This window comes from Mus pahari, chromosome 8 (assembly GCF_900095145.1).
Source record: "Mus pahari chromosome 8, PAHARI_EIJ_v1.1, whole genome shotgun sequence".
In the NCBI taxonomy this organism is placed as follows: domain Eukaryota; kingdom Metazoa; phylum Chordata; class Mammalia; order Rodentia; family Muridae; genus Mus; species Mus pahari.
The window spans coordinates 4,294,713-4,309,714 of NC_034597.1; the positions used below are offsets into that span (position 1 = coordinate 4,294,713).

The 15,002-nt window shown below is 40.4% G+C and overlaps 1 protein-coding gene across 3 annotated transcripts in view; it reads left to right on the plus strand.

The window, feature by feature from the left end:
• Positions 1–15,002, plus strand: part of Ptprg (protein tyrosine phosphatase receptor type G) — a 677,472-nt gene that overhangs the window by 651,973 nt on the left and 10,497 nt on the right. For all 3 annotated transcript variants that reach the window (XM_021204227.2, XM_021204228.2, XM_021204229.2), the window contains 5 exons: positions 589–682; positions 1,687–1,763; positions 2,266–2,394; positions 7,174–7,320; positions 8,006–8,148. In XM_021204227.2, the coding sequence (XP_021059886.1) occupies positions 589–682; positions 1,687–1,763; positions 2,266–2,394; positions 7,174–7,320; positions 8,006–8,148 (590 nt within the window). The remainder of the gene's footprint in view (positions 1–588; positions 683–1,686; positions 1,764–2,265; positions 2,395–7,173; positions 7,321–8,005; positions 8,149–15,002) is intronic.

Consider the following 15,002-nt stretch of genomic DNA (forward strand, 5'->3'; position numbering starts at 1 on the left):
CACACACACACACACACACACACACACACACACAAAGGGAATTTGTTGTGAAGAAGATAAAATTCAACAGCACCAGGAGGACTATAAGAGGGTCACTGGAGTTAAAATGACCAAAGTATATTCCAGTCGTGTATGAAACTGTCAAGAGAGTTGTAAATAAAACAAGAACAAACACACTACAGGGCTGTAAGATAAAAATCCACTGTCCACAGAAATGTGCAGAGAATTGGCCATAGTCTTTATCTCCAAGATGAATGCGCAGATTCTAATTAGATTAAGTAATAGTATAATGCAGATCTGAATCATATACGCTACTGAGGAATCATAAATTCCCAACAGCAGTGACTTCATACACCAGGGAAACCCAGTGTTCAGTACTGCCACATTCCAGACTGCTAGGGCCTGGCAGCAGACACAAGCCAGGCGACTGAGCAAGCGGAGGCCTTCATGGAAGGCATAGGCATTCTTTGGGAGTACAAAAGTCTCACATTGTTTTAGTCTGGCTGGTGATTGACATTCTTGCAGTTTCAAGCAGGTAGTAATGAGTGTGCCTTTGAACAATGCCAAAAAGCAATGCTCTTTTTTCAGCTGATCACACAGTGTAATGCAAAGTATGTGGAGTGCTTCAGTGCCCAGAAGGAGTGCAACAAAGAGAAGAACAGGAACTCTTCTGTTGTGCCAGGTAAGATGTCACCTTAAGCTGCTCAGTGTGCGAAGAGGTCTAAAATTTACTGTACATGATGTATAAGAACACAATACTTATCCGAGTTCAACCTAGGCAGTTTAATGCAAATGGACATGGTGGGTTTGGACACCAGCGAGTCAGGTGACCTATCTGACATGAAACTCGGTTTTGATTTGCCTCAAAATGCCACAGTATTTCACCTTTAAAAATGAGGCTGGAGAGATGGCTCAGTGGTTAAGAGCATTGGCTGCTCTTACAGAGGACCTGAGTTCAATTCCCAGCACCCACATGGCAGCTCACAAGTGTTTATAACTCCAGTTCTAGAGGATCTGACACCCTCACACAGACATACATGTAGGCCAAACACCAAATGCACATTAAATAAATAAATTATTAAAAATGATCATAATGCTACTATCTTTGTGGCACTACAAATTTGGGTCTTAGATTAATCTGGACTACTTAGAGTAATTGGAACTGCATCATTGGATTATTCTGGATCTAGGCCCTCTTGCCTTGTGGCGACCTTTGTATACATAACTCAGGACTTAGCAGAGAAGACTTTGTGTACCCTATAAATACAGGCATTTGTTGATCACAAGAATGCTCTAGCTCTATTGAAAAGGGTCAGTGCTCTCTAAGGCCTTCATGAAGAGAAGGGCACGTAGGGTTGAAAAGGAAGAACAAATGCAGTATGCTGCTGTAACTGTAGAAATGTAACAAGTCAGGGTCAGGTTATCTGAAACACCTCTCCATGTTTTACTCTAATAGGCTGTGAAATCTTTTCCTACAGTTAAATTTTTATCCTATACTGTCTTGACTACCCAGGGAAATTTTCATTCAATACCCTCCTTACTGGATAACACTTTAGCTTGTTTAAATATGTAAGTCTTAGAAAGGAGCCAGGGAGCCATGCCATTCACCAGGTAAAGGCCAGGAAGAATTGCCAGCTTGTGAACAATGAGGCAAATGTGGTGTTATTGTTTCTTTCCATATGATAGCTGAGCGTGCTCGAGTGGGACTTGCACCGTTGCCCGGGATGAAAGGAACAGATTACATTAATGCTTCTTACATCATGGTGAGAGTCACCCGTTAACACCTTTCAGTTTAATTGGCTATATTTATGATTAAGGAGTACATACCACCCCTGTGACTGATTTCATTTTTGAAGTAATTTTTCAACGCGTAACATCAAAAGTATAGAAATTTCCGTGTCTTGAAACTTTTAACAAAAGCTGCCTGAAGGGTGGGAATGCAAAGAATACTGAAATTAAGCCAAATGCTTCTTAAGGAAATAATTTTATTGTTAATTTCACCCATCTAGCTTTTAAATAAATGTTGAAATTGCTGTTAAGTAAAAACAGCAGGGGTCACTTGAAGTGAGTTGCATGTGGAGAGGAAATTGTCTGCACAGTGTTCACAGACGCACAACTTAAAATTAGCAAATGTACTGAACGCCTTTCTCGATTTTTGTTTTTTAGGGTAGCCAAATAATGCTGTCTTGTTTCACAAAATACTTACTTCCACAAACTTACAATGACATGTACACAGTCACTAATTCTTCCCCTCTCTAACTGTAGGGGTATTACAGAAGCAACGAGTTCATCATAACCCAGCATCCTCTGCCACACACTACGAAAGATTTCTGGAGAATGATTTGGGATCATAATGCACAGATCATTGTCATGCTGCCAGACAACCAGAGCCTGGTAAGGAAGGCACATCTGCTGTATATTAATGAGCCTGTGAGGCTACAGACATAATTCACTGCGCTGCCTTGCCACGGGCTGTGCCTGTGTGTGCTGCGGAGGGCGTTCCCCTAAGTGCTGTCCTCCTCGCTTCCACACTTGATTCTGCAGTGCAGCTTCTACCATTCCTCAAGCACACGGGCAGGGTAAAGGCTTTGAAGAATGTCCTTTTAGTAAACTTAGGAGTTTACATGACCACAATGACCTCTCAGTCACTGTATGCCCCTTTTGGAAATAGCTTATTACATTTATGGTGTATGTAACCTGTGTTTACCTTCTATGAACTAACTTATTTAATCTCAGATGAAGCTGAAGGAGTGGCCTTGTTCAAGACTGTACAGTAATAATTAAACTTGGATTTGTATCTAAGTCATCTGTCGGTCTGAAGTCCAAACTTTTAATCATTTTCCCTGTGTGTCCCATCCCACCACATCATAGGAATAATGTTTTCCCATTCATTAGGGTCCACAGCAGAGAGAAGTTAGGAGAAGCCATTTAGGTCCTTCCTACAGAGGGGAATCTAAGTCTCTAGTTCTTTTCCCTCCCTTAGTCCTTGTCCGTTAAAGGTTCTATATAGGAGATGGGTAAACACATTTAAAAACTAGAATTACATGTTTCTGCTTAGATATCCTGTGCATGTACATTTCAGAATTAGCTATGTCTTAAAAAGTGATTTTGTGGACATGATGCCTACAAGATAAGACAAAAAACAATGGGGAACTGCCTCTGACTGTCAGATTAATGAGTTTTTTAATTAAGAAAGAACAGCCTGTGGTTGACTCCTAGTCTGGATGACAGTACATGACTATGTGCCCGGTCAGTAGGGGCTTCTTCACTCTGTCCCATTTTGCTCCTGCTTCAGAATTCCAAGGCTGCTTCAGTATGACAGAATGGCAGCAAGGTTAAGCTGAAAACAGGAGTGTACATTTTCAAATTAGCAACAGGCGCCCATTCTGATTTGCATGTAGAAATGGGAGGCGTTGAGGGTTGGAGTTGGGTTTTTCGTTGTTGTTGGATGAGTCAGTATTTCGTTACTGTCAGTTAACAGAGGCCATTCGCCACCAAGATTCTTCCCACAGCTCATTTGTATAGGAAAGCTAGGGAGTGATTAGACCCAATAAGGAGATGCAGATTGAATACAGTGACTGATGTGGAGCACTGACATCTCTGGGGCTCTCGGAAGCCAGACTGGAAGACTGCCTCAAGCTGGTATCATTTTGTTATATTTCTACTACTGCCACTGTAACAGTACAACAGTCTAATTTTTAATTGACTTAAAAGTCACTGGTTTCTAATTCCAAAAATAGTATCACCAATACCTTTATATTTAGATAATCTCGTATCTAGATAATCTCTACAACTCTGGAAGTGGAAACAACAGGATCAAGAATCTGAGGTTATCATCAGCTATAAAGGAAATCAAAGTCCACCCTGTTTTATCAAGGCACGATCTGAAAATGTAGTAGTAGTACTACTACTACTAATAATATAATAATATAATAATAATAATAATAATAATAATAATAATAATAATAATAAATGTGTCAGTGAGAAGGGAAGTGGATGGACTAGGCAGTTTGAAATGCTGTGGGCTTTACTTGTTGAGAAAACCTGGAGAGGAGCTCTCTGTAATACAGAGTCGGCCTACCTTACTCCTAGAGGCTGAGGTAGTTACAGGGTACAGGGGAGGGGTGGGACAAGGTGGCAAAGTTTCCTTTGGGGGTACAAAGTTGGCTAGATTAGCCAGGGTGTTGTCAGTTAAAGGGTGTCAGAGGTCAATAGAGATCTCTCATGGTGGCCATTACTGGGGTACCTGGAGCACAATGATCAAAATCTAGAAAAATAAGTTATTTTACTTCTAGGAACCAAATTACCATTGCTAAGGCATTTCTCACAGTTTAACAGAAATGGAGAAGCTTTATAAAATGCCATGGCCCTACCTAACATATACAGAGTATATACAAATATGTGAGTGTGCATACACACACACACACACACACACACACACACACACACACACACACACCCCTACCTGTAACCAAATGTCGGCTGGATTAAGAAGTTGCACTTGAAGCTGGGACTGTAGTTCAGTTAGTAGTGCTTGCCTAGCATGCAAGAAGCCCTGGGTTTAATCCCCAGTACCACAGAAAACTGGTTGTGACATAAGCCTGTAATCTCGGCACTTGGGAAGGGAGAGGCAGGAGGATGAGGAGTTCAAGGTCAGCACTGCCTTTGTAGCAAGCTCTAGTCCACCCTGGGCTGCATGAGCTTCTGCCTCCAAAAGGAAAAGAAGGAAGGAAGGAAGGAAGGAAGGAAGGAAGGAAGGAAGGAAGGAAGGAAGGAAGGAAGGAAAGAAAGAAGGAAAGAAGGATGAAGGGAAGGAAGGAAGGAAGGAAGGAAGGAAGGAAGGAAGGAAGGAAGGAAGGAAGGAGAGAGAAACTAAATTATTTTAATGTTTCAAGACAAGTAATTACTCCCCAAATCAGTGTATGTAGATTTCTTTCCTGCTTTGATTTCTTTAAGCTAACTGGATCATAAACTATTCCTAGTATATCATTTGAGAATACAGATATATATTGTTCTCATTTTTAAAATATGGAAATAAAGGCTCAGAGATATGAAGCATGGGATAAACAGAATACTAGATAAATAAATGTCTGCATCGTTATGCTGTCCTGCCATCTTAACTATATATCCTAATTCTGTTCGCAGGGTCATACTTGCATCTCCTTGAACAAAGCATACTCCAACTCACGGCCGTTCCAGGCTTCTTTTGTATAGACTAAACCCAATTGCTAATCTGCTTCCCCTTCTGCTGAGCTTTAAAAATAAAAACGTACTTGGCAATAATCTATATTGAAACTTGAAAGGGTGATAAGGCTCATTGGACGGCTGGCTCATTTCTAATGCAACAGTGTAAGCTTAAACAAAGCCCTCTTTGTTGTGAACATTGCTCCTGACTTCCACTATTGTAAATAGGCATTCTCAGTAAAATGTTCATGAAAATCTTTATACCTCAGGCAAATGGGAGTTTCTCATTTGAGCTCATTAGAGAAAAAAAGGAGGAGAAATATATACACCATCATAATTCTGTTTCTTACAGTCTTCAACCATTAACCTTTTCTTAGGAAGCCATAATTTTCAGGGATAGAATTCAAGTACTGACCCTGAATTTCTAGTTTTAAACTTTAAATAGAGATAAACACGTCAAGCTCTCCTACTTCAAAGCTGAATGGTCCCTGTGTTACCCCTCTTGAAGTCTGACGGCCGTGGGGTAACTCCCCTGTTAAGAGCACCTGTAAGATAGCCAGCCTGCTTACATCTGCACAGCGTCCTCCCTGAGAGGTGCTGCCCTTTCTTCCTCAGGAGCAATGTGACTTAGATGCTTCATGGGCATCCCTGAGCGTGTCCTCATTTGTCAGGACAGATGGTACGAATCCCATATCTAGCTGCTATCATCCAAAATTTATAAAGAACTTTAAAAAGTGGGCAAAAATATGTCTGCAAGTGTGACAGAAATGACTAGCAGGTATGTGAAAAGGTGACTATCAATTCTCTTATAAAATATCACCACCTACCAATTAGGGTGGCTGTTGTTAAAAAAAAAAAATCAACAAATGACGAATGTTGGTAAGAAGGAATAAGAATTCTTGCTGGTGTGGACTAACATGACTATAACCCCATATGTAGCATTTAAGGGCTACGTAGCAACATCCCATCTTTAAAAAAGAATTGAAAGAAAGCTCTATTCATTGGAGTACTGACTAATACAACCACATGGAAAACAGTGTTCAGGTTTCTAACGAAATATAAAACACCACTAACCCTCTCCTGGGCATACATCCCCCGAAAATAAGATAAATATCCTGTGAAATTTCTACACTTCAATGTTCTCTGCAACATTGTACACAACAGCCAAAGTATAGAAGCAACCAAGTAAACACACGTGGCTGACTTAGTGTAGAGATCTAGTTTTTGCCACCAGTGGAGCGCACTACACTAAGTCAGCCACACATAGGAAGAAAACATCCTATAACCTCACTAAGGAAAAAATTCCAAGATATGTGGTGAACAAGATGGTAATTGGGGGTAAGGGGTAGGCCCCGGGGACACAAAGCACAGGTATGCACCTAAAATGAATAAATCTAGATATCATGTGCCATCTAAGAACTAGAAGTAAAAAACTGAACATACTTAGCATTCATAATTTAATACTAAATTTTATTGTTGCTATTGCCACAAAAGTAAATATGTGTGTGTGTGAAATGATAACATGTTCATTTAGTTGACTATAGTAAACTTTACTGTTTATAATATGCATCTTACTTCAAAAATACACAATAATATTTATTTTTAAAGCATTCATTTACTAATCAAGTATAAACTAAAGTAGCTGTAAAATGACAACCAAATTACTGTACCTGATCTCCGGTTTTGCTACATTTCTTATAATTCAGAACACCTGTCAACTAGGGGTAATGCATGCTCTATGGATAGGCATCTTGGGTGGTTACGACAAGAGAGCGGTCCTATGAGATGGTTACTGTCAATGTACATTTTATAACAGACTATAATAACATTGTAAATAACTAGATGGAGTATTAGTAAGTCTATAAAATCAACTTACAAGGTAACTGGAGTGGCTTGGGAAATGCTAACATGAGGAGTCAGTTTGTAAGGAGAGTGAAACACTAAGATTTGGTTCCACTGGAACGTAATGGGTTTTCCTGGTTCCCGAAGGCAGAAGATGAGTTTGTGTACTGGCCGAGCCGTGAGGAATCCATGAACTGTGAGGCCTTTACTGTCACCCTCATCAGCAAAGACAGGCTGTGCCTCTCGAATGAAGAACAAATTATCATCCATGACTTCATCCTTGAAGCTACACAGGTAACTTAAACCACATTCCCTCCACGACTGCCCAACCTGGACCCTTTATCATCCCTGTAAGTAATAATAAAGTGATTTCTCTACCTCAGAGATAGGCCCCACTGTTTGAATAAGACTTAATTTTAAGTAAATGCATTTCTTTCCTTCAAATATTTGCTTTTTGTCAACTGGGTAGATGAGATGTAACAGTCTCTGGCTAAGCATGCATACAAGTAGGTCTTCTGGCTTAAAGGTAAAGATATTATCCCATAATGAATAATGGGATAATATTCAATATACCAGAGAAAGACTTCCTGCTTTGACATCAGAAACAAGCCTTGTAATGTGTTATGAAGACGACACTTTAATAGACACTGTTTACACATATAATAATGGCCTTGTGAGAAGGATTAGGGATATCAGCAGTTTAAATGGTACCTCAGCCCCTCCCTCATTCCCTTTTCTAGTATAAGTCAAAGTTAGGGTAGTGTCCCTTACAGGTGTTTTAGTTTGGCTCGGTTGTTTGCCTGAATAAACAGATCTACTGTGCACAAGGATGTGTGTTTTCATGACAAGTCGGTGTTCTGTAACCTGGGTGACCCAGCACTGTTCAGTTTCCTGTGGCGCATGCTTTCTAGGGAGCAGGCATTTGATGATAGACATATGAATTATAGGAAGACCTACGATTCTGTCTTGTCCATTGCAGGATGACTACGTACTAGAGGTTCGGCACTTTCAGTGTCCCAAATGGCCTAACCCAGATGCCCCTATAAGCAGTACCTTCGAACTGATCAACGTTATCAAGGAAGAGGCCTTAACACGGGATGGCCCCACCATTGTTCATGATGAGTAAGTACCTGGCCCTGTATGTTAGATTTGGGTGCTGTTCTGACGAGACTCGTATAAAAGTGCAAAGGGAACATTGTCTTCTGTCTGATCCATGTTACTTCTAATGTGGACATACATGTGCAAAAGGGTTGTGGTTGTGTTTTAATTGGTCAAACTTTTGCTGGGCTCCAAGTATTCCTAGAGAGTATGTTCTAGAAGGGGAAAATATTGCACTTCTGTTCCTCGCCAAAAAGTATGCAGCTCTTCTTTGGTGACAGGCACACCTTAACCTTAATATGTGTCATCCACAGCATACTGTGCTCACCTGCTCAAGTCTATTCTACTCCAAGGCTAGTCTGTTTCTACCATGATCTTTTCAGATGGTTGTATGCTTTTCCCAAATAATGACCGCTTGTTTCCTGTGTAACTAAGCTAAATTCATTTAATAATTCTCAAAGTGTGGTCTGAAAACCTTGTGGATTATTTCACCAAGGCCCTTCCAGAGATCAAGAAAGTCAAGTTTTTAAATATATCTGTGTGCATATGAAAGCATGTATATGTACATATTATAACATATATATTATAATATATTTATATATCATAAGACTATCTGCCTTGTTCATTCTCTGTCATGAGTATATAGCTTTCCAGAGCTACTTGACATGTTATGAAACTGTCAATCAAGACTAGTAGAAGGCATGGGCTTCTGTTGTACATTTTCTGTTTTAATTCCTAAGACCTGAAATTTCCTAAGGAAGTAAAAATTTAGTCATGATTATAATTTGGTCTTGAGAATGAAAACATTAGGCTGTTAAGAAATCCTATAAGAAATGCCAATTGACTGTCCCCTGCTCCAACAGCTGCCGAGACATCCACAAGTCACAACTGTTAAGGATCACAAGAAAATCGTTTTATGATATTGACTGTGTGTTTGGGGAAGCAGACACAAGATGAAAGTTGCATAGAACCTGGGTAGATTTATATATAGTGTCAGCTAGAATCAGCCACACGATATAAGCCTCTCTGTAAAAAGACACTAAATTTCCAGATGGCAACTTTGAAGTGCTAAAGTCCAGTCGGGCGTCCCCTGAGTTAGCAAGTCCATTGGGACATAGGAGACAAGTCCCTGAGACGCAAAACCACCTCCATCTCAGACTGTGCTTTAATTCATTGAGGAAAATGCTTCCCTGCTTCCTATCCTCATTCCTTCCCCACACTTTCATTTGATTTTGCATTTGGGGCTTTGAGTTTGTTCTTTGTTTGTTTGTTTGTTTGCATAGGTTTTGACGTTATTAATGTTGTTTGAGGCAGGTCTCATGACCTAAGCCCAGGCTGGCCATACTATACAACATGGCAATCTTCTTGCCTTGGCCTCCCCACTACTCGGATTACACCATGCTGGACTATAAACTAATTTTCCTTTTAATTTTTGATTGCTACTCCTCCCTGAGAGCAGCATTGCCTTCTTGCCCTACTGACTTCTAAATGAAATGTTACCTTCTTCACAGTGACAGCACTGGAACTCTGGGCAGCATTCCCAGCTATGGTCCCTTTCTTATTTTTACTAAAAATAGATTTTTTTTTTCCATACAGTTATATTCTGATCGTGTCTTCTTCTTCCTCAACATCTCCAAGTTGTTTTCTGCTTCCCCTTCTCCTTAGGGAAAAAAATAGGCATCTAAGGGAAAAAAGAAAATATGATAAAATAAAAACAAATTAGAATAGACAAAACAAACAGACAGAAGAAAAAAGCCAAAGAACAAGCAGGAGAAACACATATAGACACAGATGTACACATTCGTACACAGAGGAATCTCATAGAAACACAAAACCAGAAGCCATGATATAGACACACAAAGGAACTTTAAGGAAGAAAAGGAAAAGGAAAATGCTCCTGACGCACATTATAAGACACAGAACCTCAAAAGAAGCCATTTAGTTTTCTCTTGGCCATCTACTGCTGCCCATAGGGCCTATCCTTTTTATTATTATTATTATTAGATTTTTCTTTATTTGCATTTCAAATGTTATCCCCTTTCCTAGTTTCCCCTCCGAAAATCCCCTCTCACCTCCCCTGCTCACCAACCCACCCACTCCTACTTCCTGGCCCAGGCATTCCCCTATACTGGGGCATAGAACCTTCACAGGACCAAGGGCCTCTCCTCCCATTTATGACCAACTAGGCCATCCTTTGCTGCATATGCAGCTAGAGCCATGAGTTCCACCATGTGTTTTCTTTGAATGATGGTTTAGTCCCAGGGAACTCTGGGGGTACTGGTTAGTTCATATTGTTCCTCCTATGGGACTGCAAACCCCTTCAGCTCCTTGGGTACTTTCTCTGGCTCCTTCCTTGGGGACCCTGAGCTCCATTCAGTGGATGGCTGTGAGCATCCACTTCTGTATTTGCCAGGCACTGGCAGAGCCTCTCAGGAGACAACTTTATCAGGCTCCTGTCAGCAAGCTCTTGTTGGCATCCACAACAGTGTCTGGGTTTGGTGAATTTTGGGGGGATGGATCTCCAGGTGGGGCAGTTTCTGGATGGTCATTCCTTTAGTCTCTCCTCTAAACTTTGTCTCTGTAACTCCTTCCATGGGTATTTTGTTCCCCCTTCTAAAAAGGATCGAAGTATCCACACTTTGGTCTTCCTTCTTCTTGAGTTTCATGTGTTGCAAATTGTATCTTGGGTATTCTGAGCTTCTGGACTAATATCCACTTATCAGTAAGTGCATATCATGTATGTTCTNTTGTGACTGGGTTACCTCACTTAGGATGATATCCTCCAGATACATCCATTTGCCCAAGAATTTCATTAATTCATTGTTTTTGATAGCTGAGTAGTATTCCATTGTGTAAATGTACCACATTTTCTGTATTCATTCCTCTGTTGAGGGACATCTGGGTTCTTTCCAGCTCCTGGCTATTATAAATAAGGCTGCTGTGAACATAGTGGAGCATGTGTCCTTATTACAAGTTGGGGCATCTTCTGGGGCCTATCCTTAAGAGCAGTTTGTTTCTGCAGTGACATTCCCTTCAAAAAAACTAAGTTTTCATTTGCAAGGAGTTACCTATTGGCACTGGCTTCTGGGTTAGGGATGGAGCGTGTATCCATTTCTCTCGACTCTAGGACCCTGACTTGTGCAGGCCCCATGCATGCTGCCTCTGTCTCTGAGTTTGTATCCTCTTCAGTCATGGTTGTGTGTATAAGGCCTTGTTTCCATGATGTCTTTCATTCCTGACTCTTACACTCTTTTTGCTTCCTCTTCTGCAGGGTTTCCTGATCCCTGAGGGGAGAGATTTGATGGAAGCTTCTGCTTTAGGGCTGAGTGTCCCAAGGTCTTTCACTTTCTGTATACTGTCTGCCTGTGAGTCTCTGTATGTGTTCCCTTCTGCAGAAGGAAGCCACTCTGATGGTGGCTGAGCAAGGCACAGAATGTCTTCAGGAGTCATTTTATTGCTAAGTTCCTTTGATCAAACAGTAGTACTTGGTTTTCACTGGGCGCCTGGCCTAGATACGCTCAGGTTCCTGACACCCAAGCATTGCTGGGTGTGGCTACATCTATGGAGTGAATCCTAACTTAAATAAGATTCTGGTTGGTTACTCCCACAAACTTTGTGCCTGTCTTACAGGCAGGTGACCATTGTAGACTGATGGCTCTGTAGCTAGGTTGGTGTTTACCTTTCTCCTTTGCTGGTATGCCATGCAGGGTACCTTGGAATACCAGCCAACTTCCCCAGATCTTCAAAACGGTGCTAAACGTATAATAATTATACCTTTTCTGACCATAGATAGTATGCACACCAGACACAGGCCTTCATCTATTTTAGCATCAACACAGATACTTTGGGAAAAGGAAAAAAAAAAATAAGCACTAAGCCAACATTACTTCTAACTAGAGAAAGTGTGTCAAGGCAACTTCAAAAACCAGTGGGTTTGTATACAACTCTTACGTAATATAAACTGTAAGTTAGTAAGATCATTCCATGTGGTTCAAAATGAAACTCAGCAAATACTGTTCAATCCTACTCAGTGTATAAAGTTCTAAAAGGAATGGCCTTTATTTTCTTCACAGAAAGGCTAGCATACACACACTTGAGAGCATATTCCACAGAAGCCAGCAGGCATCTCACTATACTGCCCACCTACCTAGCTAGCTAGGTACTGCTCTGCCTGAGGAGCTAGAGCTAATCTTTAAGAAGAGCTAGGAAAATAAAGAGGGGGGTTCCTAAGTTTGATGATTTCACTGGAACAAGTTAAGTAAAGGTTAAATTGTTTCTGTCATGAAACCAAGTCAGTCCGATGACTTTTTAAAAACTGAAAATAAGACTGACTTAGTACAACTTAGAATCTGACAACAGTAGCACAATGAGAAAGAACTAAACAAAAACAGTAAAATAGAGCAATCATAGTGAATATTAAAATAATATATTTAGAGAACTAATGGAAGATTTTATTAAATGATTACAAACACATATTATGAGCCAGTTAACAAAAGTAATACACAAAAATGAAAAACAATGCTATTAAAAATGAAAGATGTGGGCTGTGGTGGAATGGCAGGGGGCTGAAATAGAACTAGCAAAAGACAGACACGGGATCTCTAATTGGTCTAAGAGGTAGTGCATGAAACCCAAAGACGAACAACAGTTAAAGGTTTCAGACACAGTAAAGAATCCAGTTCCAAAAATTAACTAGCCAGGAGACTTTTTAAAAGTAGCAACTGGAGAGAACTTAAATGGCTGAGCTTTACCTCATGTTGGTGCAGATGCACATGCAACCATGGGGTGCTTCGTGAGAGGCAGTCTGTGGAAATAATGGCTTATTTATATAAATTGACTAAGAATTGAATTTCAGTAAATCACTACAAAAGGAATACAAAGCCACACTCCTTTGTCACAACACATTAATCTTAGAAACCCATAGTTAAATGAGATTCTAGATCCTATTAGTGGAAACTGAAATTCTTGTATTTAAAATTATTTATAAATAATTTGTGGCTTAAAGAGGTAATCAAGATTGACACTGCAAAATAAAAGAAATGATCAAAGCATTAACTTTCAAACTATACATCCTCTAAAAAGTCATAGCCCCCACTGCATTTATTGAAGTTCAAAAAAGGAACTTGGCTCTTAGCTTAAAAAAACTAGGGGGAAAACCAGATAAAACTGCTAAATTACAGGTAGTTAACAGATAAAAGCAAAAAAAAAAAAAAAAAAAGAAGGGAAACAAAGGTAGGATACATAAGCAAGAGATAAAACCCGGCGTAAGAGAGGGTGCAGTTATAGAATCAGGGAGGTGGCATGCTTCTACAGCCCCAGCTGCCAGGGGCCTATGCAGGGTCACTGCTACCTGGGCTCCACAGTGACAGCTTCTCCTGGGATGGGTGATGGAAACTGTAAAAGGAAACCATTACTGAGGCATAAATCGAGAAAAAGCCTCTTCCATTTTTACATGTTTATTTAAATAATTCTCAAATGCCTTAAAGTGTGTTCTTCTAGGCTCTTGCCTCTTATAAATTATTTACATTAAGTTGATTATAAATCATGTACCTGAGGAGGAGATGGATGGAAGAAAACTATCCATGGGATGCTGGGTTTTGTAGTGGAATGATAGGTCACTATCACTCAGAGTGGCCATTGTGCTCTTGTACCCTTGCTCCAACATGCTCTCTGAAAAACAGTCAAAAATAATACATTTTGAGGGAAATAATGTGAGCATTTGAGACTGTGTACTTATAATTTTTATGTTACTAAACTTGAAGCAAAGGTAATAGATCTGTTTACATGATATGTGCCCATTCCTATCCTAAGCCATATCCATTTACAAGATGAAATTTACCCATAGTCTCACTGTAAGAGTGTGGGGCCAAGAAACCAAGGAGCAGCCTGGGGCAGGATCCTTCTGGTTTGTATCTGCTCCCAGAGCTGACCCTGTGCCACAGCTCTCCATTCCTAGGTCCTGCCAGGAGAGAAATGGTCTCCCAAGAGTGCTGACACACCTGAGAGCACAGGTTAGACCACCACTTCTGCGCAAATACCTGGCCCAAGAGGGACCTAGGAATATCGGGGGCAGGATCCTTCTTGTTTCCGTCTGTGTCTGGAGCTGACCCTGTGCCACAGCTCTCCATACCCAAATTCTGCCCAGAGAGAGCTGGTTTCCCAGGAGTTCTGATACACAGGCTCACAGGAGGGACAAGTCACAGTCAGAGACAGCAAAACAAGCTAACACCAGAGATAACCAGATGACAAGAGGCAAGGGCAAGAAGATAAGACTACATGGCATCAAAAAGCAAGATTCTGATTTAAAATCACATCTCATGATGATGATAGAGGACTTTAAGAAGGACATAAATAACTCCCTTAAAGCAATACAGGAGAACACAGGTAAACAGGTAAGCCTTTAAAAAGGAAACACAAAAATGCCTTAAAGAATTACAGGAAAACACAAACAAACAGGGGAAGGAATTGAACAAAACCATCCAGGATCTAAAAATGGAACTAGAAACAATAAAGAAATCACAAAGGGAGACAATTCCTGAGATAACTTCCCTAACCTAAAGAAAGAGATGCCCATGAACATATAAGAAGCTACAGGACTCCAAATAGATTGGACCAGAAAAGAAATTCCTCCTGTCAAATAATAATAAACGACCAAATGCACAGAACAAAGAAAGAATATTAAAAGCAGTCAGGGAAAAAGGTCAAGTAACATATAAAGGCAGACCTATCAGAATTACACCTGACTTTTCCCCAGAGACTATGAAATCCAGAAGATCCTGGACAGATGTCATACAGACCCTAAGAGAACACAAATGCCAGCCCAGGCTACTATACCCAGCAAAACTCTCAATTACCATAGATGGAGAAACCAAGATATT